This window comes from Eptatretus burgeri, chromosome 5 (genome assembly GCF_056783735.1).
Source record: "Eptatretus burgeri isolate ZD-2024b chromosome 5, Ebu_testis_v1, whole genome shotgun sequence".
In the NCBI taxonomy this organism is placed as follows: Eukaryota; Metazoa; Chordata; class Myxini; order Myxiniformes; family Myxinidae; genus Eptatretus; species Eptatretus burgeri.
Window position 1 is genome coordinate 79,800,409 of NC_140965.1, and position 26,835 is coordinate 79,827,243.

At 43.7% G+C, this 26,835-nt stretch overlaps 1 protein-coding gene across 3 annotated transcripts in view; it reads left to right on the forward strand.

Moving 5' to 3' along the window:
• LOC147026778 (PH and SEC7 domain-containing protein 1-like) overlaps nt 1-26,835 on the forward strand; it is a 411,551-nt gene that overhangs the window by 265,451 nt on the left and 119,265 nt on the right. For all 3 annotated transcript variants that reach the window (XM_085882586.1, XM_085882587.1, XM_085882588.1), the window contains 2 exons: nt 9,646-9,706; nt 20,147-20,237. In XM_085882586.1, the coding sequence (XP_085738712.1) occupies nt 9,646-9,706; nt 20,147-20,237 (152 nt within the window). The remainder of the gene's footprint in view (nt 1-9,645; nt 9,707-20,146; nt 20,238-26,835) is intronic.

Here is a 26,835-nt window from a genome sequence, read left to right on the forward strand (position 1 = left end):
ATTCTCCCTTGAAGCGAATCACGACCAGGTGAGTTCGGTCGTGCCGAACGAGTTAGAGGGGGCGAGTACTGTTGACGGGTGCAGGAGGAGCTTGGGGAGTATGGAGGCCCCGGAAACCCTTGTGGTGGCACGATTCCCCAGTGTGATTGGCCCGGTGTGTGTGGTGAAATGTGTGAATGCAGCGGGCGTGTTGAAATGCACACCGTGTGTGGAAGAGACCCCATGTGTGAGTGGTGTGGTCACGAGTGTGCCGGGGTGCGTGCTTCCCAGCAAGCCGTGTGTGGAAGAAGCACCATATGTGGAAGGCATGAGGTGTGTGTGTGTGTGTGTGAAACCCCCTCTGCGAGTGGAAGCCCGTGTATGAGTGAAGTACCGTGTGTGAGTGGAACCACCGATGTGAGTGAAACGGCACGAGTGAGTGAAGCACGGTATGTGAGAGAGACAGCGTGTGTGAGGTCGCTGTACGTGAGGGAGATGACAGTCTGTATGCGGGAGAACGCAACCGCATCCCCGTGTCCGAGTGCCATGGTGGAGTGTGTGAGCGTCGTGGCACGCAGGAGAGTGTGCGTTGAACGGCGATGACGACAGGACCAGATGAAGGACAAGGGCCAAGTAGCGGCCGTAGCTGAATTGAGAACCGTGCCGGGTTTGCACAGCAGTGAGCCGCGGGGTCCGCCACGTGCGCGGCTGCGCAGCTGAAACCCGGTCCGGAAACGCCAGCGGTGGATGTTAGCCGATCCCACAGACGGACGGAAGCTAGGCTGGATTCGGAATTTGGACCGGATGGGTTCTCCACGCGAGCGTGTTTGGAAAGCTCCGACGAGCAGAGCATATATGTTCGCGTGGGGAACCCCTCGAAACGCGGGCTTGCTTTGAGATGCGCAGAGTGACGTCATGGATGCACGTGTGTTTGGAATCCGGCAGAAGGGAATTCCTGCCGGACGGTACCGTCCAAGAGGGACGAGGTGCGCGGGGCGCAAGCAGCTGCCATGACGTCACGGAAAAGAGCGCAGGCTGTGAGTTGCCGCGCTGGTGTGCGCAAGAAGAAGAAAAAAAAGAAGTAAAGCGAGCCTCGCCACTTCGAGTGAACATGAGCCCCAGGCAGGGGGTGGAAGACCCCCTTGTTTGGGGGCACAGGAACTACTAGTTAGGAGGATGGGTTAGAGTTAGACCGGCTTCATGGGGACATGGGTTGGTTGTACCTCATGGAGCCCGTGGAATGGATTAGTTAGAGGGATTTTAGTTTAGATTTAGGAAATGGAATTTTTGGATTTTTGGAGACACGGACAGACTGGAAATGTGTAGTGGAGACGTAGCTTAGCTACGTAGAGTAAATGGAACGTGCATGAGTTTTAAGGGATGACGAGGGAGCACGAGTTAGTCAGGGGATTTAGTTAGAAGGATGGCAGTGTGGAGTGTTGGTGTGAGTTGCGAAATGTAAAGTATGTGAGGAATGAGTGTAGGACAGTGGGCCCAATTGTGCGAGTGGAGCGAATGTGGTAAGCATGGTGCGAATGACTGGTTGGGGGGAGGAGTGATTCCCACCCAAGTGACCCCAGGGTCAGTTTAATGTTTAGTTAGTGGGTTATTCAAATTTACTAACAGGAGGTCATTTTGTTGTTGGTGTCGAGAGAAGGCACCAAACCCGTTTGGAGGGGTGCAAGAGTTCATGGACCGGCTGGGAGCGTGGCTGTGGAATGTTGAGTATTTGTTTTGTGGGCACCCCAGGCACCGGACTATTCAGCCAGAGTAGGCCAAGGGCCCAAGAGGGGCCGGGATAGAGTAGTGGGCGCGGGCAACCCGTCGGAAACGGGACCCCGAGCATCAGAATGCCACGGGGACAGTGTACTGGGCATGGGCGACCCTCGGAAAGGGACCCGGGGCATCAACACGCCACGTGTGCATCGGAAGAGGGGCAATGCCAGAGAGGGCAACCCCCCGCATTGTAGGGAGCAGCTCGGCTCGGAGGCAGTCTGCGGGCCTGGGGGTGCCATGGTTAGAGTTCGGCAGAGAGGGAGTTCCTGCCAGTTGAGCCACGCTGCCCAGCCAGGAAATTGTGCGAGGGCACGTATGAAAATTTGAGGGCAAGGCCCAAATTTATAATGGACACCAATACAGGCGACGGGAATCATGGTTTTTACAACTGATAGTTTTAAAGTGTGAGGCGTTTTTGGAAAGCCCCGGGGTAGTTTCAGGTTAATGAATGTTAGGGTAGTTAGGAGATGTACCCCTTCGCACCATCCATCCCTTCGCTCGTTGTGGGCCGCTGGACTCACCTTGGTAGATCGCTGAACTCTGAGGGGGCCATTCTGAGGCTTCATTGGGCCTCAAGACAGGACGCTAGCCTCTCCCTATTCCCCTCCAGAGAGGGAACATAGGGGTTGGGAGTAGGCTAGGTGGATGTGATAGGCTAGCCGGACAAAGACAATAAAGGGGGTTAGGGAGTCAATTATAAAAGGGAAATAAAAATAAAGAGGGGCTAAATTTTGTTGTTTTTGTGGCAAATTAAGGGAGCGGTTATGGACAGAGACAGGCAAAGACGATAGAGCGGGGGGGAGACAGTAGGCTAGGTCCGAGCCCGCCTTCAGAGCGGCCGGCACCACCGCACTCCCTCCAGACCTGATGGAACCACACCAGAGGCCGGCCAGCTTCACCTGCCGGCCTGTTGTGCTGCAGCTGCCTGGTCTGTATGGGCTTACCTTGCCATGCCTAGTTGCCTGCCTCTGCCATGACCCCATGCCTGCTAGCCCTTGTTTGCGTTTGCCCCTGTGTCCATCCATCACCATGCGCGCCAGGACCATCCAGTTTTGTGAGGACTGCCCAGCAGGCAGCCTGTGCATCCAGTCCATTTTTTGTGTTTTGCGACCATCTCCATCCATTCCCCTGCAACAAAGACTTTGCTATAACTTTTGCCTTTCCCCTTTCACAGATCACAAGTCCTGGGCCATGGTTAGTGTAATGTAATAGATAAGTTAAGATTGTAAATACGTGGAACCCCACCTGCATGTTTGTTTTAGTGCCGGCAATTTTAGTTAAGTTGTCCGAATGAGTCTGAGAGTTTGTTAGTTAGTGACGCAGCGCATTAGGTTATTTATTTTTGGGACACGTTTAAAAAAAATGTCACTCAGGAATCCGAAGGTAGAACGTACTAGGGGAAAACTCACACATGCTGGTCACACGAAAATTTGACGACTCGGGATGAGTCTGTAAAAAGTGGACGGGGTAGTGTTACGAATTTCGAATTCAATTGCACACAACATACAGGTTCCCTTCGTCAGCTACGTCGATAAGTGCATGTTCCCTAGATAGCTCACCTTCCATTGTTTAAATGTTTTTAAATCGATTAGATGCGCTGCGGATCGATTTAATAGTTAGGGAGCAAACAATGGAGACGTCCCTCCCCCTCTTCTGCAAAGAGGTAGAAGAAACCTGCGGTGACATCAACAACTCCCTCCCAACCGTGGTTGAGCGGGGGGGGGGGGTGGATCACGAGGGCATGAGTCACGCCGGGTGCGGTGGAGGGGGTGCAAAGGATAAAGAGGACATCTTTTCTTTGTTCAAAAAGAGTTCCGTGGGAGTCCCGTGGACGGGCTGAGTTGGTAGGAGTCCCGTGGCAGAGTTCGTAAAGTGTCCCGTTCTGAGTCCCGTGTGCAAAGTTCGTGTGTTGAGTCCCGTGGTAGGGCTGAGTTTGTGGGAGTCCCGTGGTAGGGCTGAGTTTGTGGGCTGAGTTCGCAGAGTCCCGTGTGGGAGTCCCGTGGTAGGGCTGAGTTCGTGGGCAGAGTTTGTGAAGAGTCCCGTTCTGAGTCCCGTGGCAGAGTTCGTGTGCTGAGTCCCGTGGGAGGAGTAAGCTTTTTGCTTCGGAGAGAGCAGTCATTCAGCAGCCGTCGGGTCCTGCTTGGCTTGCTTGGCTTGAGGCCTTCGGAAGCTTTTTGCTTCGGCTGGCTGAGTGAGCTTCGGCTGCTGCTTTGTTTTGGAAGGAACTTGAGCCGGTTGTTCGGCTCGAGCTGCGAGTGGAAGCTTCTTCCTCTTCTTCCTCTTCTTCTTGGTTCGCGGAGCTTTACGTTCTCCATTTTGTTTCCCGGCTTGGTGCGACGTGTCGGCCTCTTCTTGGAGTTGGTTCCTCGGGGAAGCAACGATCGACAGGAAGGATCGGCGCCTCATCTCACCGGCATGTGTTGAGAAGCGCGGGAGGATTCGCGGGAGCTCGGGAAGGAACGTGGCTCACGGCGATTTGGATCCAGCTCGCTCTCACTGGAGCCCGAGTCCGGACAAGTTGAAGACCACACGAGGTGGAAACGTTTGAATCAAGCTCTGAGTTCCAGCTCACCTGTCCTCCGAGCTGGAGCTCGTGATTAAAGGCCTCAGCCACCGTTTCGTGTGTGTGTGTGTGTGTGTGTGTGTGTGTGTGTGTGTGTGTGTGTGTGTGTGTGTGTGTACACATGTGTCCGTGGGCCCGTGGGCCCGTCTTATAAGTAGGAATTGCTGTTAAGTGTCAATGACTACATAATAAGTAGACGGTTGTAGTTCTTTTGTCGTGCTTTTGTTGCTTGTATAATTGCATACGTGTTTTGCCTTATTTAATTGCATACGTGTTTCATTATAATAAATGTCCTTGTGTGAATGTAAACCTGCTTGTTTCGTCCATTCCCTCATTGACTGAACATTTCGTGTGTTGGGAGATAGCCGTTGGTTTGCCGTAATAGGGGGACATTTGGACCGACGGTTCTCGGCAGTTATGCCGCTCGGAATCGCGCACGGACTAGCTCGCCTCGGCGGTTTGTTCCGTACGAGATCCGTCGAGGGTGGAATACCCCGGAAGTTGGATCACGTGGGTATTTAGGTACATTGAAGATTGGCAATCGACCCTACCCCACGTGATCTGCCGATTGGCGTATTTCGGTTCTTGTACAAGGACCCGTCGCTCGGAGTTATCCAGGCGGCGATCTATATTTCGGGCGATCGGTCGGGCCGACTCGACTTGCGGCTCCATTCAGAGCGGTCGGTTGGCGGCTGACCCCCGGCCGGAAACAATTGGTAGTCAGGAGTGGGGTGTGAACCCATCCACCTCCGTCAATTTGTAGGTTCGAATCCGCAACAATTGGTTGTCAGGAGTGCGATTCGGCCCCCTCCGCCTCCGTAGCAAAATTCACGGAGTCAGATCAGGGGTATACGGAGAGCCCCCCCCCCCGTGTCCCCAAATTACGAGCATTGTAAATTTTATTCCCAGCACGTAAAATATTTAGCCAAGGCGAGCAGGGGCAGGAGGGATTAGGAATGGATTTGGCGATCTATTTTCCGTGGAATCGGTCAGCCGACTCGACTTGCAGCTCCGTTCAGAGCGGTCGGTTGGCGGCTGACCCCTGGTCGGTAACAATATGTATATGTATATGTATATGTATATGTATATGTGTATATGTATATGTGTATATGTATATATATATATATATATATATATATATATATATATATATATATATATATATATATATATATATATATATATATATATATATATCTCTCTGATGGTATATTTTTGGTTTGCATTGGTGGGAACAATCGTCTGAATGGCAGATCAGCGTTTGTTCTTTGCAGATTATGTGGTTTTACTATGCGAGATATAATCTGTGGCTGTCATGTTTATATCGTCACATGGTATATCATGGTCTCAACGAGAGCTATACTCATGGGTCATTCATAAAGTTCTCTGAATGAAATAGAAAGAGTCAAATAAATACTAATTTCTTCTATTTTTCAACACAAGTTTATTGGATTCACTATATATGCTGGATATCCCTTATTGTCGGGTTTTCCGTGTGTATGTGTGTGTGTGTGTGTGTGTGTGTGTGTGTGTGTGTGTGTGTGTGTGTGTGTGTGTGTGTGTGTGTGTGTGTGTGTGTGTGTGTCTGCAACGTGAGGCTCCACAGCACGAACCAGCGAACTGATTTCGATGAAACTTTTCCAACATGTGCAGTATTTGTTGGGAATGTGCGCGTTTGAATTTCATTGCCGAGCAACCACCCGTTGCTGTGCGGCGTCCGAAAAACCGTGTACAGTATTTTTAATACTTGTCCTACAGTTTTGAATGTCGAGAATCGAGATTTCGGAATTAAACACTTCGAGATATTTAGAAAATTTTACTCGAGCCGATTTTTGATCGGTTTTTATTTTTCAAATGGTAGTCCTTCAAAAACCGGGTGTCTCTTCACCGTCATTTTTTATGAGGGGCTTAGGAAAGTGGGCGGAGCTTAGGGAAAGTGGACATGGTTGATGAAAAGTGGGAGTGGCGTAGGAAAGTGGGCGTGGCTTATGGAAAGTGGGAGTGGGTTATGAAAAATATTGTGTGGCTCAGGAGGTGTGGTCAAACAAGAGCATTGAGAGAAGTTTATCAGGTTGTGTGTGTGTGTGTGTGTGTGTGTGTGTGTGTGTGTGTGTGTGTGTGTGTGTGTGTGTGTGTGTGTGTGTGTGTGTGTGTGTGTGTCTGTAACGCGAGGCTCCACAGCACAAACCAGCAAACCGATTAGTTTTCAAATGGTAGTCCTTCAAAAATAGGGTGTCTATTTACCGTCATTTTTTATGAGGAGTGCCAGTTGGCAAAATACGCAATAGGAAAAATCTTGCCAGGCAGAGGAACAATTGTATGTGAACCAATACGTCTTGGCAATGAATCTTCGTCGGTGGATCGGTCAGAATGAAAAGCATCGTATCCAGCGCTTCGATCCTTGCGAATCCCTCGTCGCCTACCGGCTTGTATAACTAGTTTGTTACCTTTTTTTTGTTATCAAGCAAGTTTGTTATCAAGCAAACTGGTTTGTTATCGTGAATATTTCTTTCAGATGAACATGAAATATTTTGAACAAATCTTTGAAAAATACCTTATGTTTTCTTCAATTTTGTCGAAACATATCCGAGGTCAATGTATGGTACTTTCAGAAAGTATTCACACCCCTTGACTTTATGTCACATTTTGTTTTGTTAAAGCCTGAATTTAAAATGGATTAAATTAAAAAAAACTGTCAACAATCTTCACAAACTACCCCATCATGTCAAAGTGCACACATGTTTTTAGAAATTGTTACAAACTAATGAAAAATGAAAAGCTGAAATATCTTGCATCAATAAGTATTCAACCCCCCTGAGTCAATACTTTGTAAGAAGCACCTTTGACAGTGAATACAGCTTTGAGTCTTCTTGGGTATGTCTGTATCGGGTTTGCCCATCTGGATTTGGGGATTTTCTCCCATTCTTCCTTGCAGATTTGCTCAAACTCTGTCAAGTTGGATGGGGAGCATCGGTGAACAGCAATCTTCAAGTCTTTCCACAGATTCTAAATGGGATTCAAGTCTGGGCATTGTCTGGGCCACTCAAGGACTTTCACATTCTTGTTCTGAAGCCATTTCAATGTTGCTTTGGCTGTATGCTTGGGGTCATTGTCCTGTTGGAATGTAAATCTTTGCTGCAGTCTAAGGTCTTTTACACTCTGAAGCAGGTTCTCTTCAAGGATTTTCCTGTATTTGGCTCCATTCACTGTTCCTCTATCCTTGCAAGTCTCCCAGTCCCTGCCACTGAAAAGCATCCCCATAGCATGATGCTGCCACCACCATGCTTCACGGTAGGGATGGTCGTAGATGGTTGATGAGCTGTGCTTGGTTTCCGCCAGAGGTAGCACTTTTCATTCAGGCCAAATAGTTCAGTTTCTATCTCATAATGCTACATAATCTTTTGCCTCATGCTCTCAGAGTCTTTCTCATGTCCTTTTGCAAACTCCAGGAATGCTGTCATGTGCCTTTTTCTCTGAAGTGGCTTCCATCTGGCCACTCTCCCATAAAGCCTGGATTTGTGAAGTGCTGCACAGACTGTTGTCATTCAGGCAGGTTCTCCCATCTCAGCTAACGAAGTCTGCAGGTCTCTCAGAGTGGTCATTAGGTTCTTGGTCACCTCTCTGACCAAGGTCCTTCTTGCCCGGTTGCTCAGTTTGGTCAGACGGCCATCTCTAGGAAGAATCTGGGTAGTTACATCTTCTTTCCATGTCTTAATGATGGAGCTCACTTTGCTCTTGGGAACTTTCAACACAAGAAATTGTTTTATACCCTTCCCCAGATCTATACCTCCTCACAATTCCATCTTGGAGTTATACGGACAGTTCCTTGGACTTCATGGTAGAGTTTTTGCTCTGTCATGCACTGTCAGCTGTGGGACCTTTTATAGAAAGGTATGTTTCTTTCTAAATCACATCTAATCAATTAATTTGGCCATGGGTGGACTCCAATCAAGTTGTAGAGACATCTCAAGGATAATCATAGGAAATTGGATGCACCCGAGCTCAATTTGGAGTGTCACCGCAAAGGGGATGAATACTTATTGACACAAGACAGACATTTCAGCATTTAATTTTTAATTAATTTGGATGAAATTATAAAAACATGTTTTCACTTTGTCATTATGGGGTATTTTGTGTAGATCGGTGATAAAAAATTAAAATTTAATCCATTTTAAATTCAGGCTGCAACACAACAAAATGTGACACAAGTTGAGGGGTGTAAATACTTTATGAAGGCACTCTATCTTGACCTTGGATATGTGTAGATAAAATTTAAGAAAACATTCGGTATTTTTAAAAGATTTGTTCAAAATATTTTATGTTCATCTGAAAGAAACGTTCACGATAACAAACCAGTTTGCTTACTCGTTATTATAAACTTGCATGTTGAAAAATAGAAGAAATTGGTATTTCTTTGACTCTTTCTATCTCATTCAGAGAACTTTAATAATGACCCATGAGTGCTGATCTCGTGTAGATCATGATATACCACGTGACTATATAAACATGGCACAAGGTGTTTACTGATTCTACTTTAACATTCTATTTTCGCTAAGTATCATTGCATGATTAACCCGAATAACCAATATGATTACAGTGTTAACAATCCTAGTTGCTCTCACCATCAATTGCCAGCGGAGGGCAGTAACATATGCCATCTTTTCGTTTGGGATTGGATTTAATTTTCATCTCAATAAAACTAATCTTTTCATTGTCCAACAGGATGCACTTCCCTTTGAATCGTGTAGTCTGGGTTTGATTCCTGACCTGACTATAAACTGTCGGATTGTTGCTCGCAGGCGGGGTGCTGCATCACAATACACCGTCCTTTGGATGAACGTTAAGCCGTGTCCCATCTGCTCTGCAGCAGTTGGTGAACGTTAAGGATTCCAAGGTGTGTTTAACGAAGAGTTGGCGAGTTATCGCCGGCAACCTGAACAAATTATAAATTCTTGCCTCAAGCTGTCGGGAATTGATGCCATCCTCTCAGATATTCCTTGATACCAGGTCATGCTGCTTGCTATTTAAGTGTACTTACTCTGTAGACAGAAGCCTCTAATTTCATGGACCCAGGTGTTCTCACATCATATGTGAATGGCCATTTTTGCTTGGCACAAAAAAAAGATAATCATGGTGGGGAAGGGGAAGGGGAGGAGGGATAGTTTTTACCCCTCCTTGTATATTTGACTTCACTATCCATTTCCAATATAATTTTGTTCCCATTTTTTTTTTTATATAAACCTTTGGCTCTTTATAGCAATTTATTTTTGCCTTGGCAATATGGGCATGGCTACATGTCACAATTGTATCTGTTGCTTTTCTTTCAGATGGTGTCCATACACTGACATGTGCTCTCATGTTATTAAACACGGACCTGCATGGGCACGTGAGTTGACGTTTGAAATCTTCCAAGTCGAACAAGGCACAGCAGGATTTCCACATAAATGAACTAAGAAAATAAAACTGGGTCTCGTTGTTCCACACCTTGATAAAAGGGTGATGGCAATGACACAAGGAAAGGTGGTAGGTTGAGACCATTGCCGTGAAAAGACGTCGATGAGGTCAGAGACAAACCCATCATGACAGATGTAATAATTTATTTTATAAATTTTCCACATCATATCAAGTTGCCCTCTCGTGGACACTTTGCAATTTTGGCTTTTGCCAATACATTCTATAAAATTAATCGTCCCATGTGGATTGTCAAGATTTTATTTTAGTGCACATTTATCGGGGGCCATGAAAAAGTTAAACTACAGGGTGGAACGTTTTATTCCTGACAACAAGGCTGTTGAGAATGTGCACACACAAGATAGATGGATGAACTGAGTTTGAGTCGGTATTTGAGGACTGGAGGGAAGAAGTAGATTAGATAAACACAGAAGGGATTTGATTTAGAATGAGAAAAAAAGCTAATTTTGAATGGTGGAACTCATAGACGTATGTGGAGGTGAAACAACTCCATGGAAGTTTACTTATTTAGTTCACAGCAATCTACAGGGTCCGCCTAAAGTCGTGACCGTATTTGAAAATGAAAATTTTCGTGACCATAAATGAAAATGAAACAACACACTTTGGAGATTGTTCACAATTTATTTCGTGAACAACCACATCCAGTAAGTGACCACCACGGGCATCCACACAAAATTGTGCCCGCTGCGCATCACACTCCATCACTGATGCCAATGTTTCCAATGTTTCCAACTAAATGTTAATGATTTCTCTACGAATGTTGGCCTTTAGTTCCTGTAAGGACCTGGGTTTTGTGTTTATGACTTGTCCTTCAGATAACCCAGAGAAAACACTCTGGGGCTGTTAAAACTGGAAATCCTGAAGGTAAACCTCGGACAACTCTTCCCCGGTTGGCTGATTTCCCGGTTTGAAGACCTTCCTTTTCCTCCAAGATTTTCAAATTTAACAGCCCCAGACTTTTTTCTCTGGGGCTACCTGAAGGACAGGGTATACCGCACAAATCCCAGAACCTACAAGAACGAAAGGACAATATTTGTAGAGAAATCCTTAACATTCAGTTGGAAACACTGGCATCAGTAATGGAGTGTGGTGTGTCGCGAGCACAATTTTGTGTGGATGCCCATGGGGTCACTTACTGGATGTGATTTTCACGAAATAAATTGTGAACAATCTCCAAAGTGTGTTCTTTCCTCTTCATTTTATATATTCACGACAACTTACTTCTTATTTCCTACATTGCTGTTTGAAATACACTCATGACTTTGGGCAGGCCCTGTATTTATAATTTTGTTGAAGCAACAAGGAAGAACAAAAAAAATTATCATCTGAAATGACGGCAAGCCATTAATGGGGGATGCACAGTGGTTCCACGACTGCAGTCGGATATGAAAGAAAATGAAAAAGACCACGAGAAGGCATTTAAACAACAAAAACAAAATTATAATGACGATGGGATAAAACGAGGCTGCCGTCGAAGTATAACAAAATACAATCACTGTATATCAATGAATGTTATATACGAGGAGATTAAGGTGGACTGAAATAAGTAAAGTGGGAGAAACCGAGCAGTGAATTGACAATATCCTGGTGTTGGCATAATGGTTAGGGTGGTGGGCTTGGGATTCTACAGTCCTGAGTTCAAATCCCACTTGGCCGTTTAATTAATACCAAGTGGGGTTCATTCAGCCTATCATCCTTTTGAGGTTGGCAAAATGAGTACCAGCTTGCTGGCATGAGTGAGCCATGCGAGTATGCTGTGTCGGAGTGGCAACCTGTCCAGGATTGTGCCCAATAGCCCAGGAGCCTGCTTCGGCAGCACCAATGCTCTGAACAGAGTATGGTCCTGATGGATGGATGGAATTGACAATAATAACTCGGGCGTCTTCTTCGATGGACCACAAAAATGCCACACTCTTCCCTGAGCCTTGACTCTACATTCAAGAAATAATGACAGGGGGATGAAGTGAGAAGGGGGAACAAAGGTGATGGTGAAAATAACTACTTTCTATTTCAACAGAGTTGATTAAGCTATTGAATGGTCTCTGCAATGCCACACATGGCCCCTTTTCACATGACAAGCAAACCTGTGCTGTGCTGAGCTGAACCCTGCTGGGCACAGGAGGACATTTCATCAGAGCTTTCATTCATTGCCTTTTCACTCAGCATGAAGAAAGTCCATTTCTCAATTCCTGCCCCAAATTGCAGGTAGCAAGTGGTCTTTTATTCTCAGATACACCTCGACACCAGGCTACACTGCTTGCTCTATCAGTGTTGTTGCCATGTGGGATAGCAGCTCCTACACTGTCATGCACCCAGGTGTGTCAGCAACTTAAACGAGTTTACGCACATCATTATGTAAATGGCCATCTTCGGCGATGAGAGCCAACCATAACATCGTTGTTAAGAAAATTATTTACAAGAGTAAGACTCATGGAAGAGCAAGGTAAAATTGACAGTGAGATAGCAGAGTAACAATTCGGCACAACCAGCAAGGGGAGAAACTAACATGAATGAGAGAGAAAAGGTGAGGAAACACTGAAACCAGCAAGTATGAAGCATGTGTTAAATTGTGTTAATGGGGGAAATAAAGATCATGGGTCAAGAAGGGAGATGATGAGGTGGCTGTGCACTGCCTGCTTCAAGTCTTGGAAGGAGAGTGGGAAAGAACAGCCTCTGGAAGGCGCTTCCAGAGACCGGAAAAGCGATGAACAAAGGAGTTGAGGTATGCCGACAGCTTGGATTTTGGAAGTTTAACCAGAAGGGGTTGCTGTAAGAATATGTGCATCTTGGAATAGATAGGGACGGTTGGAAGACTGAGAGAACAGACGAAGCAATATTGGAGAAGAGGCAGTTAAAAAAAACAAGCTCAAATGAGCTAAGATCCTCGTCCTCTTAATGATAACGTCATAAAAACGAATATGACGTCATTGTGATGTATCAGGTTTGCGATAAATTATCTGTGCTAATGCCCGGCTTGATTCCCGCAAACAAAATTCAAACAGCTTGCCTAGTTTCGGAGATAATGGTAGAGGCGATTTCCATTAGCGGCGATATTATGACGTCAACTTTTTTTCTAGGAAGAATTTCCAAAATCGGAGATGGTTACTGCCTGCGCTTAGGCTTTCTGCATATACATGGCAAGTTTCACGAAGATCCTATGAAAACTCTGGGTTGTGAAACAAAATATCAAAAAATAGGAATGACGTCATAAAAATTTATATGACGTCATAGTGATGTATCATATGTGCGTTAATTCATCTCTGCTAATGCCCTGTTCGATTCCCGCAAACAGAATTCAAAAAGCTTGCCGAGTTTCGGACATAATTTTTTAGGCGATTTCCATTAGCGGAGATATTTTGACGTCATAACTTTTTTTCTCGGAGGAATTTTCAAAATCGGAGAACGTTACTGTCTGCGCAGGGTATTTTTACATATATATACCAAGTTTCAGGAAGTTTCGATGAAAACTGTAGGGTGTGAGACAAAAAAAGTCCACAAGAACAACAACGTGAGTAAGACTTAGAGATCCTCCACGAGGATCTAAAAACAGAGAGACCCTGCGATGTGAAAGCAACAGACCATGGGCTTCAGCTTCATCATGGGAGATTTCAATAATGTTGAGATTCAAAATCATTTCTCCTCTTCACACCACTTTCAAAACAACCGTTAACATGCAAACTGATTTTTCAATTATAAATTAACAGGAAACAAACATAAGTATATGTGGAAAAATTACATGTCCAGACCGGGAATCGATGCCAAGTAATACCTGGGTTCGATTCCCGGTCTGGGCACGTATTTTTTTCCACATATACTTATAAACTGATTTTTATAGTTTTCATCTTCATAGTCATTCATGATTCATAAAAAGAGGACATTCAGATCCATTGAAAATGATGATGAGATAAAATGAGATGTGTATGAGGAGACGAACGATCTTAGCTACCAGGCTAATTAGCTATTTCTTGATCTCTTACATATAAGAGCTGGTAGGATGGCATAGAGGTATGCACACTCGCCTCAAAGTTGGCTAATCTGGGTTTGAATATCGACCCAGCTATAAACTGTCATCGTGGTGTTTCGCAGGAAGTTCACACATCATCAACATGTGTGCCGTCCTTCTGATGGACGTTAAATTGGACGATCTGGCTGCCGGCATTCATTGGTGGAAGTTAAATATCCCACAGTGTCCTTCGCGTAGAGTCGGCGAGTTATCACTGGCACCATGGAACAAATTACAAATATCTGCCCAATCTTCCTGTGCCGGAGTGGCAACCAGTCCAAGATTGTAAACCCGAGCCAAGAAACTGCTTTAGCAGCACCGACACTCCGCATAGAGTATGGTACATGATGGTGATGATCACTCATAACAAATACTCTCAGAATATTTTGGATATTCTCCAACTGACTGAGCAATCTTAGAATCGCTTCGATTTGACATTCCTTCAAAGCATTTCCAGTATAATACAACTAAAAAATCTCGAGCATCTCCACAACACGAGTTAATTGTGATGATGGTAAAACTTGGTGTTTAGTCATCTCCGATATACAAGAGGTCAGCTCACCATGGCCCGGTTTGCTTTCAGTGCAAAAATTCAAGGGATGACCTTTAGGTAAGGGTCGATGGGGAGTAGCACCAATTTTAACAGTGATGTCGATTTGAGATTATTCAACATGAAGGGTTAACTTTGTGTTTAGTGAACATGTAGCAAAACCACTTAGAATGATTAGCTTACATAAGCAGCATACAAACTGAATGGATGATATGATTTAGACAAAACATTATTTTATAAGTGTGTGTGCGTGCGTGCTTGCGTGCGTGCGTGCGCGCGCGTGTTCACCTGTGCCTATGCTGAAACTTTCTTTCTGCCCTTCCTCCCTCATGCTGCTTCCATCATTTGGATCTTACATACCTGCATGAACACCAAAGGTGGTAAGTACCTTTTTTGGATACAAAGTTGTGGCTCTTGAAAGAGCTAAAACATCGAATGGATCAGGATGCAACAAAACAAAAGGAACAGTAGAAAGAGAGGGGGAAACGCACCAACAGCAAGGAAGAGGGACAAAATAGTGGGAGACTTGGACAAATAATGGGTGTGGGGAAGAATGCGATGTGAAGAAGGATACAGCGGGGTGGACAAGATGGACACGGAAGCAAATTCTCCATCACAGAAGTAGAAGGGAAAACTCGGGAAGAAGTAGAAATGGCACAAAAATCATTTTTTAACGAAGAGGAAGGTGATGGAGTAGTGGGTAGAGGGAGGGACTGATAATCTGGAATCCCTGAAAGAGGTGGGCAATATCCTGGCGATGACAAGCAATCTTCCTGTTAGATTATATATATTAAAAGTTTAACGCCGACCCCTTCGGAGGGTCATTGCAGGTAGAAAAAAAAAATCATGGATGGGGGATGACTAGAAGTTTAAGAGTGTCTTGAAGCCCTGGAGGGAAGAATGAGATTGAAATGTTCTTTCGGGAATAAACATCACACGAGTCATCCAAATCTTGGAGAAACCATTTGCAGAGGAGGAAAGCATAAGTAGGCAGCAAATAAGACAGATGATATTAAAAAAAAATTCTTCTTTCTTCATATTTTGGGGAGTGTTGGGAGAAGTGGGTTGTTGGCAGGTGGTTGGGGGTTCTTTTTTGAATTGTTCCTTTGAATTGTTTCTTAGTTCCTATATGGATTTAATCATACTAATTGCCTTCTTTGTGTTGGAATTGGGAAGAGGCACAAGTGAAATTGGCAAAACTGTCATTTTCTTTACATTCCTATTTATTTGTTCTTATTTCTTTATTTATTTATTTACTTTTTCTTAAAATTTTGTTTTTAGAATTTTTTAAACAAGGGTCTGCCTGTTGGACTTGCTTCTCATATAAATGTTCAACTTGAATGAGACCTTAGGCCAAAAAAAACAAACATTTGTTTGCTATTGCATGGCCAAAAAAAATTGGGTGGGTAGGTAGGGAATTTTTTTTTTTTGACAATTTTTTTTGCCATGAATACATTCATATAACTCGATTAAAAATGTTTATTTTCCTTGGTGGTAGTGGTAGTAGTGTGGTGGTGGTAGTGTGGTTTGGTGGTGGTAATGGTGGTGGTAGTTGTGGTGGTAGTGGTGTGGTTGTGGTGGTGGTTGTGGTGTGGTAGTAGTGTGGTTGTGATGGGGGGTGATGGTGATGCACTCGACTTGCTAAAATGCACTTTATTCTGTCTTAAATTTCTCTACATATTTAACAGTGCATGCATGCTGAAAATATGCATTGTTTATTAATATATATGTATATATATATATATATATATATATATATATATATATATATATATGTATATATATATATATATATATATATATATATATTTTTTTTTTTTTTTTTAACAGAACGTCCAGTGCATTTTTGCAAGTCTATTGCACTACCACTACCACCACCACACCACTACCTCCACCACACCACCGCCGCCGCCACCCCACCCACCACCAAATTACCACTGTCACCATCATCACCACCATCACCACCACAATAGGTGAAACTAACCGTCAAAAGACTGATCCACAAAGCAGTCCTCGTGCGCCGCCATTTTGAAACTCTCAATGACGTAACACGCGGGATTCAAAATGGCGGCGCCCGAATCAAATGCGCCCGAGTCCAAATTGTCAACAAAAATCATCGGGTCACATATAAAAGCAACTAGCATAACCCGCGCTCTGCGCGACATATTGGGGTGGGTGTGTTTGAGAAAGGAACTGATGCAGAGTATCAGTAGTAATTTTACTTTAATGCAGTAAGTGGAATACGATTTCACTGTTTCAGAACCATTTTATTTACCTTTTTTTGTACTATGCACCTCATATGGTCTTTGAGATAATGTAAGCCGAATATAACGTTACTCGAGCGCAGAACAAAGTCGAAGATAGCGCGACACAAAACCACAAACTCGGAAATAATATATAAGATGGGTCGGTAGGAAACCAGAAACAAACTCCTTTTTTTGTTTGGCCTTATCAGAAAGGTTTTCATACAGTTCTGTTTTGTTAGATTGCAAGCTGTCGGACCCCGCTATTCATGGATTCTCTATTTGCAGACCTCGAATATTCGTGGTTGATAAAATGCGACCTGCTTCTACATTCGTACCCTGTACTTCGCGAACTCGTGTTATTTTTTTGTGTATTTGTGATTTTACACAGGTGTATTCCCATTTGTTTCGCATTTTCATGGTTTTTTGCGGGTGTATTTGTGGTTTTCGTGGGCGTATTCGTAGTTTTTTGCGGGTGTATTCCCATTTGTTTCGCATTTTCATGGTTTTTTGCGGGTGTATTTGTGGTTTTCGTGGGCGTATTCGTAGTTTTTTGCGGGTGTATTCCCATTTGTTTCGCATTTTCATGGTTTTTTGCGGGTGTATTTGTGGTTTTCGTGGGCGTATTCGTAGTTTTTTGCGGTTGTATTCCCATTTGTTTCACATTTTCACGGTTTTTTGCGGGCGTATTCACAGTTTTTTGTGGGCGTGTTTGTAGTTTTTTTGCAGGTGTATTCCCATTTTTTTCGCATTTTCATGGTTTTTTGCAAGCGTATTTGCAGTTTTTGTGGGCGTATTTGTGTTTTTTTGCGGGTGTATTCCCATTTGTGTCACATTTTCACGGTTTTTTCACAGGCGTATTCACAGTTTCTTCGCAGGCGTATTCACAGTTTTTTGCAGGTTTATTTGCGGTTTTTGTGGGCATATTCGTGGTTTTTTGCGGGTGTATTCCCATTTTTCTCGCATTTTCATTGTTTTTTGCAGGCATATTCGTGGTTTTGTGGGCGTATTCGTGGTTTTTTGCGGGTGTATTCCCATTTGTTTCGCATTTTCGTGGTTTTTCATGGGCGGATCCACGGTATTTTCGTGGCTGTATACCCAATTGTTTCGCATTTTCGTGGTTTTTTGCGGGCGTATTTGCAGTTTTTTTGCAGGCGTATTTGCGGTTTTTGTGGGCGTATTCGTGGGTTTTTTGCAGGCATATTCGCAGTTTTTTCCAGGCATATTTGCAGTTTTTCTGTGCGTATTCATGGTTTTTTGCTGGCGTATTCGTGGTGTTTGCAGGCATATTCGCAGTTTTGTGGGCGTATTTGTCGTTTTTTACGGGTGTATTCCCATTTGTTTCGCATTTTCGTGGTTTTTTTGCGGGCATATTCATGTTTTTTTGCGGGCGTATCATCTATGGTTTTTCGCAGGTGTATTCCCGATAGTTTCGCATTTTTGCAGTTTTTCGCAGGCATATTCAAGGGTTTTTTCGCAGGCAGATTCGCGTTTTTTTCTCACGGGTTGATACGCGGTTTTTGCAGGCGTATTCGCGGTTTTTTTGCGGGCGTATTTATGGATTTTTGTGTGCGTATTCACAGTTTTTTTGCAGGAGTATCCATGGTTTTTCACGGGTGTATTCTCGTTTGTTTCACATTTTTGTGGTTTTTCGTCGGCATATTCGCTGGCGTATTTGTCGTTTTTCGTGGGGGGATGCACGTTTTTTCCGGGCATATTCATGGTTTTTGTGGAGGTATTCCTATTTGTTCCGCATATTCGTGGTTTTTTGTGGGTGTATTCATGGTTTTTTGTGGAGGTATTCCTATTTGTTCCGCATATTCGTGGTTTTTTTGTGGGTGTATTCATGGTTTTTTGTGGAGGTATTCCTATTTGTTCCGCATATTCGTGTTTTTTTTGTGGGTGTATTCATGGTTTTTTGTGGAGGTATTCCTATTTGTTCCACATATTCGTGGTTTTTTGTGGAGGTATTCCTATTTGTTCCACATATTCGTGGTTTTTTGTGGGTGTATTCATGGTTTTTTGTGGAGGTATTCCTATTTGTTCCGCATATTCGTGGTTTTTTTGTGGGTGTATTCATGGTTTTTTGTGGAGGTATTCCTATTTGTTCCACATATTCGTGGTTTTTTGTGGAGGTATTCCTATTTGTTCCACATATTCGTGGTTTTTTGTGGGTGTATTCATGGTTTTTTGTGGAGGTATTCCTATTTGTTCCGCATATTCGTGGTTTTTTGTGGGTGTATTCATGGTTTTTTGTGGAGGTATTACTATTTGTTCCGCATATTCATGGTTTTTTATGGGTGTATTCGTGGTTTTTTATGGGTGTATTCGTGGTTTTTTATGGGTGTATTCGTGGTTTTTTGTCGAGGTATTACTATTTGTTCCGCATATTCGTGGTTTTTTATGGGTGTATTCATGCTTTTTTGTGGAGGTATTCCTATTTGTTCCACATATTCGTGGTTTTTTGTGGGTGTATTCATGGTTTTTGTGGAGGTATTCCTATTTGTTCCGCATATTCGTGGTTTTTTGTGGAGGTATTCATGGTTTTTTGTGGAGGTATTCCTATTTGTTCCACATATTCGTGGTTTTTTGTGGGTGTATTCATGGTTTTTTGTGGAGGTATTCCTATTTGTTCCGCATATTCATGGTTTTTTATGGGTGTATTCGTGGTTTTTTATGGGTGTATTCGTGGTTTTTTGTCGAGGTATTACTATTTGTTCCGCATATTCGCGGTTTTTTTCACGGGCATATTCATGGTGTTTTTGTGGGTGTATTCCCATTTGTTTCACTTTTTTGCCAGCCTATTCATGGTTTTTCATGGATTATTCAGTTTTTCGCGGTTATATGTGTGGGTATTTTTCGCATTTTCATATGCGTATTCATTGTTTTTCAATGGTGTGTTCCCATTTGTTTCGCATTTTCCTGGGTGTATTCATGGTCTTTCGTCGGTGAATTCCCGTTTGTTTCACATTTTCACTGTTTTTCGCGGGCGTATTCATAGTTTTTTTTTTGCAGGCGTATCCATGGTTTTTCACGGGTGTATTCCTGTTTGTTTCGCATTTTCGCAGTTTTTCGCGGGCGTATTCGTGGTTTTTCCTGGGTGTATTCCCATTTGTTTTGCATTTTCACTGTTTTTCGCAGGCATATTCACGGTTTTTCACAGGAATTTTTTTATTTCCCTTATGAATCACGAACTGCCAGGAACCTATCCACCTTTCTCCCATTGAAACAATGCCCCGACATTTGTGGATTTGACATTCGTGACATTTTCCAGGAATGTATCGCCTGTGAATAGCGGGATCCAACAGTATTTGGATTATTTCCAGGTAGGGAAGTCTTGATCACAGAAATACCAGAAAGATGCACAAAGCACACATGTGCTTGTGTGTACCACCTCTTTCTTTTTATACACAGACAAAACATATTTATTGTTGGGGGTTTGGAATGCATCAATAGATGCAGGTGAGTAAACTGTAAAATGCTGTTCAGGAATTCTCTGGAGATGGTTTATGCGCAGCTGACTGGCATATTGCTATGGTCTTGTTCTATTCTCCAATGCAGAACATTGGCAAACGCATGTCATGCCAAGACTTCATTGGAAATCTTGAAGGCTTGAATGATGGGAAAGATTTTCCTCGAGACTTATTGAAGGTGAGACTGGAATCCTATCATCGTCGTGTACTAACTGGAGGCCACAACAATGATGTGTGCTTGAACATCTTGTTAATTTTACAGAATCTGTCCACTTACTTCTATAACACCTGAAGTTGTTTCCACTAATTTGTGTTTTGAAGAAGTGGACAAATAAATAGTCAAGTGGATTTGAAGCTGGGCTCCAGCATCATGAGCCATGAGTTCAGATGGTAAAACCAAGCATGTCTGTTTATGTACCATGCTCCATAAAGAGCATTGGTTCTGCCAAAGCAGTTTCTTGGCAAGGCTTGCAATCTGGACAGGTCACCACTCCGATATAGGACACTAGAATGAGGGGTGCAGGAGTTTGGAATTTGTCAGAGTGCTCACCTTCTCTACAGCAATGACATTGTGGGATCTTTAACATCCATCAACCACTGTTGACAGACACCCAGTTTAACATCCATCCAAGGGATGGCACATGTTATGATGACTTGCCCTGCCTGCTAAACACCAGGGTGACAGTTTATAGCTGGGCCGAGTTTCAAACCCAGGTTTTTTTTCGAGGTGAGTGTGCATCTCGCTTTGCTGACTTGTCAGCCCAACACCAAACATGCCAACCCAAAATGCTTACTGAGGAAATCATACTTACACTATGCGATTGGAAATCAAGGGGCTGGCAGGATTGCCTGGAGGTGCACACACTCACCTCTTAGCTGTTTAGCCTGGGTTTGAATCCCAACCCATCCATAATTTGGCTTCCCGATGTTTCACAGACAGGGTGATTCATCAGTGTATACATGGCCCCTCGGATGGATGTTAAACTGGGCGTCCCGTCTACCGGCATTAGTTGGTGGATGTTAAAGATCCCACAGTGTCCTTCACAAAGAGTATGGGAGCTATCTCCAGCAGCATGAAGAAATCCGAAATTCCTACCATAACTGCTGATGGGAGGGCAATGGCAAACCACCCAGTTTAACTCTTGCCAAGAAACTGCTTATGTAGCACTGATGCTCTGTAACAGATTATGGTGTATCAGAATCAGAATATAAATCAAGAAGAGCCAAACTTAGTGATATCTGAAACATATCATTGTTGCCCACAACCTATATTCATGTTCACAAGACCTACTGTAGAGGATACCTTCAAATGTTTTGTTTGCATGCAGCAATTGAGGCTCATGGAGAAGCTCAATGTCCATTGAAAAAGTGTCACAGACTGCCAGAGGGAAAAAGGAAAAGTGAACAATCCAATTGGTTGACCCATAATTGGTTGGCCTGTTTTGGCATTCCCAGCTGGGCAATTTATCCTACAGTTCATGAATATTGTGATCGCATGTTAAAACCACATATACTCCAATAATTTCCCCCTTGTATTATCATGTCTTTGAAAAGATGCATTGTACTGTCACTCCTTGTCCTGCATGTTGTATAAAGCTCCTCCAGGTAGTGGGGCGGCATTGCCAAATAATTGTGCTATTATGGATAAAAGTAACAAATTTTGTACAAAGGTTAGCGTATTTTATGCTCATAATTTCTGGATATGGAACCACCTTCAATTATCCCTTGTGTGCATGCTCCACGGGAGTTGCATTTCCAGTGTGAATACCAACATTTTTCGATGAAGATATCATTTGCATCCTTGAACACAGGGTTCACCAAACCAAGAAAAAAAAAATATTTGGAACAGTCTTACAATTATCTGATGCTAAACAGTTCAGTTTGAGACATTACAGATTGCTATAGACATACATTCATAACTCATGTGCAGTGAGTCAGAATAGCCTCACCCCAAATCAAGTAACTATTTTATCCTGCATACACTTGCAATAGTTACCTCCAGAACCTAAGGTGAATGGAGGTTATGTCTACATCCCTGTATGTCTGTCTGTCTGTCTGTCTGTTTGTCTGTGAGCAGAATATCTCTAAAAGTTATGGATGGATTCGGACGAAACTTGGTGGACACTTTGGGTGTGTGATGAGGAAGACGTGCTTAAATTCTGGTGAAGATCCGAATCTGGATCCAGATCTGATCATTTCTTAAAGTGATTCTTCACCATTGAGAGATCGGGCTAAACCGATATTTAACACGATATCTCAAAAAGTTATGAATGGATTCAGACTAAACTTGGTGGAGAGGTTGCATGTGTGATAAGGATGAATTACTTAGCTTTTGGTGAAGATATGAATCCGGATCCGACAATTAAAAAAAAAAAAGTTTAACTGATTCTTCACCATTGAGAGAGATGGGGCTAAAAAAAACGAAACGTGTTATGGTATTTGAAAAGGTTGTAGTCGGATTATAACAACACCTGGTGAATGAGTTAAGTAGGTGACAAGAACAAGATGATTCGATTTTGGTTTAGGTCTGGATGCAGATCCGACCTATCAGTGGGATACAAAACGTAAACTGTTCAGCCTGGTGGAGGTACATGTAGTGGATAAAAAAATGGAAACACCTGGGTAAATGAAGGACACCAAACAATGGCTTCCACACAGGGGTGGTCCATGTGTGATTACACAAATAACATCCCAGCATGCTTAAGGTCATGTATAAAAATGCTGCACAGGCCTGGTTGCCTATAATTATGGCTAGCATGGCTTCTGGAGGAGTCCCAATATTAGAATCTGCCTGACGTGTGGTCTCTCAATGGTTTGATGAGCATGACATTGATGTTATCCATTTGTCCTGGCCTTTTCAGTCATCATATCTGAACCCAATTGAGCATTTATGGGATATTCTAGAAAGACGCCAGAGACAGCGTTTTCCACCTCCATCAAACAGATGTAGTCTAGATGTCAAACACCATTTTTCAAAATGACCTTGCATTAGGGTCTGCACAATGTTTTTCTGCATTTTTGTGATCACCAGACCATCTGAATGAATATTCTGAGTGTTGCCACTCTGGCACCCTTGAGCATTTTTGTAGAAATCCATTAATATGCAAATTAGCAGTGGCTATTTTTGAAATTACTATTTTTCTTAATATCTCCAAAATTAAGCATCCAAATAGCCTGGTTGAGGTGTCCAAACCCATGTTTTTAGGGTCACTGGTCATGATAAACCCACTTACAATTTGATAACATTTAAATTTAGCTCATTAATATGCAAATTAGCAGTTGCCATTATTGAAAATGTAGATAAATAGACATATAGATAGAAAAAAAACACTTCAGTCTTTGTGAATTAGATCACTTTATTATTCATACAGATTCAACAATTCGACAGTATGCTATGAAAGCAGCTAACAACATGAACAAAAGAAGACATTCCTGTGTAAATCAAATGTTCATATATATATATATATATATATATATATATATATATATATATATATATATATATATATATATATATATATATATATATATATATATATATATAACAGGTTTGTAATCCTCATGAAGGCTACTTCAGTGCTTGGTGTCTCATTCAGTGTCAGAGTCATCATCAAGGGCAAATGCAGCAGCTGTCTTGGTGCGCTCATTCCTGCATCCAGTATCTCCATGGCTCGTACAGAAAACTCTGCATGGTAACTTGGCTGCTGTGCAGCGGCATTGAGCTGTGTAGCATTGCTTGTCGGAGGAACATCCACATCGTATTAGCTCCAATATCTCTGGTGGTGCAAGAGCGACGTTGGGCGGCAGCAAAATTGGAAGTAATGATCTTGATGCCACATCAAGTTTCCATCCGTACTGAGTGGGATCCAGAGGTGGTGGCTGCAGCTCAGCAGCTGACTTCCACATTGCTGTCTGGATATGAGCGTGCACACGTTTTGTTCAAAAGACTCTGTAGTTGGTTGCAGAGCCTATTAGGTCTGGTGCTTTGATGGCATTTGGTTTCGCCATCTTCATGAACCACACCTCTTTGCGAACATCAGACATGTTGCTTCTCTCCTTGCTACCACAGCAAACAGCCATGAACACAGTGGCTTCGGCGATGACATTGTCAATAGATACATCCACATTCCCAAGTTTTTGAAGTGAATGGCCTGCTGCGAGTGTCTTCTTGCCAGTCAGTTTACCTCTACCATACATCTGGGCAATGGTGTCCCAACCTGTCAGTGCGTGTAAAGCTAGTAGGTATTGCATCATCCCGGCATGCTTTCTGGCAGTGGCCCCAATGTCGATCAACGATCGACCAGGACATGCTGCTTCCATTGTTACGCAGCATTGCAGATGAAGTTCTGCGAAGTGATACACAAGCAAGATGAACACATCAGTATCATCACAGATGACTGTGATGCATTTTGCACCATCTTTGGCAACTTTAGCGACTTGCTGAATCATGATGACATCTGCCTCCTCATGCGTCGTCTTCAAATCAGTGCGACACCTTTGGGCTCCGTGGTATATTTCTGCTGGGGTAGACTCCTGTCCCACAATGACGAGCCTGTGTTGGCTCTGCTTTCTCTGTTGACTAACGTCAATCAAATTCTGGCAAATCAGTTCTATCAGCTGAACTTTGTTCTCAGTTACTGACAGAACCACCAGCTGTGGCGGCAGTGGAGTCTGGCGGTTCTACCTGTGGTGCCTGCTAGCTTGCTGCCCAGCACTTGCTAATCTTGTTCCACTCTTGATGCTGAAATCATGATAGCTGTCAAATACCAGACATACATCTGATTTGTCCACTTTTGCCATGATGTAGCTCGTGAAGTTGTCAACAAAGTCTTGCACAATTTCCCTGTTAGGTCAATGAATAACCCAGGGGATTGCACAACCATCTAAGATGGTGACTTCAGGTTGTGGACCCAGTCTTGTTGACATTTCCACTTGGAGATTCTTCTTCAATGTCGACTTGGTCTTTGCTATTCTCATCTCCCCCTTTTCATCGAACATTGATGTTGGCACAGGTGCAAGCTCGTACTCTAAGACGTCACATAGTTTTATGTTTCGACTTTGTTGGAGTCCCATGACCCTGGAGTAGATGAGATTTATATCACAAACCTCAGTAGACCCCACACACATGACTTTCCGGGTCACTGCCACATTTGTGACTTGTTTAGATAAGGGAGCATTGAATCCTGCTGTCCACCTTTCTTCATACGAATGCATCTGAGCTCGGCCAATGTCAACTGCCCTTGGCGCATTCACCTTCTCCACTCCAATTCTGTGCCCGGTGTGTACCCCGGTCAGAATAGGTACACCGTATCCCTGCGTGTCGTAAAAGGCGACTAAAAGGGTTGGCGTCAGGAAGGGCATCCGGCCATAAAAACATCGCCTCAAAAGGAAACCATGATGAGTACAACTGATGGGCAGGGTACAGCCCGAAGTACCCTGTGGGGGTCCTCACCCTCTCTCGTTAAAACTCAAGGTGGGGAACCCGATCGAAGCAAGGGAGGAAATTTTTCCATTTATGATGACCAATCGTCTGATGCCCCACGTGGAGATCGGTTTCTGAGGTTTGGTATATGGAATGTAGGGACAATGACAGGGAGATCTGGAGAAGTGGTTGAAACATTGGTCAGAAGAAGAGTGGACATATGTTGTGTGCAGGAGACACGGTGGAAGGGAAGTGGTGTGAGAATGGTGAAGGGAAGGCAGGGGCAGAAGTACAAGTTTATGTGGCAAGGGTGCCCGGAAGGTTACATGGTGTTGGTGTAATGTTTTCTGAGGATTTTGTAGACAGTGTAGTGAGTGTGACTAGAGTGAGTGAAAGGTTGATGATGGTGAGAATTGTGATCGGAAATCTCTTGGTGAACGTCATCTCGGGATATGCCCCGCAGGTCGGTCGAGGCGATGAAGAGAAGAACATGTTCTGGTGTGCGATAGAGAAGTTGATGGAGAATGTGAAAGATGAGGAAGTTGTTGTGGTTGGAGGAGACTTGAATGGACATGTGGGAAGGAGTCCAGCTGGTTTTGAGGGAGTCCATGGGGGTTATGGATATGGTGTGAGAAATGGAGAAGGTGAAAGGATCTTGGAGTTTGCTGATGGAGCTGATTTGTTGCTCTGTAATACTCAATTCCAGAAAGCGAATAATAAGCTTATTACATACACGTCAGGTGGGTTGACGACAACCATTGACTACCTGATGGTGCGTCGGTGAGATAGGGGAAACCTCCGGGACACAAAGGTGATCCCAGGGGAGGAGACTGTTTCGCAGCACCACCTGGTTGTCTGCGATATAAGGGTGAAAGGTGCGCGGAGAATTCGGCGGGTGAAGTACCAACCAAGGATGAAGGTGTGGAGGTTGAAAGAGGCGACAGTGAAGGAAGCATTAAGAGAGAGGCTGAGTATGGTTGAAGATGATGTGGTTGAGCTTGAATGTGGTTGGATGTCAATGAAAGCTAGTCTATTGGGAGCCGTTGGTGAGGTATGTGGATGGACAAAAGGACCACCGAGGCACTCGGAAACATGGTGGTGGGATGATGAAGTTGGAAAGACGATTGAAGAGAAGAGGAAGAAGTTCAAGGAATGGCAAAAGGCAAAGGATACGGTGGAAGAAGAGGCTGCACATGAAAGTTATAAGGAAGCCAAGAAGGCTGCAAAGAAAGAGGTTGCAAAGGCGCAGGAGGCCCATTGGAAAATGTTTGGAGAACGCTTGGATTCGGAGGAGGGTAAGAGAGCGGTATTCAGGATCGCAAAGCAGATAGCGAGAGAGAGATTTGATGTGACG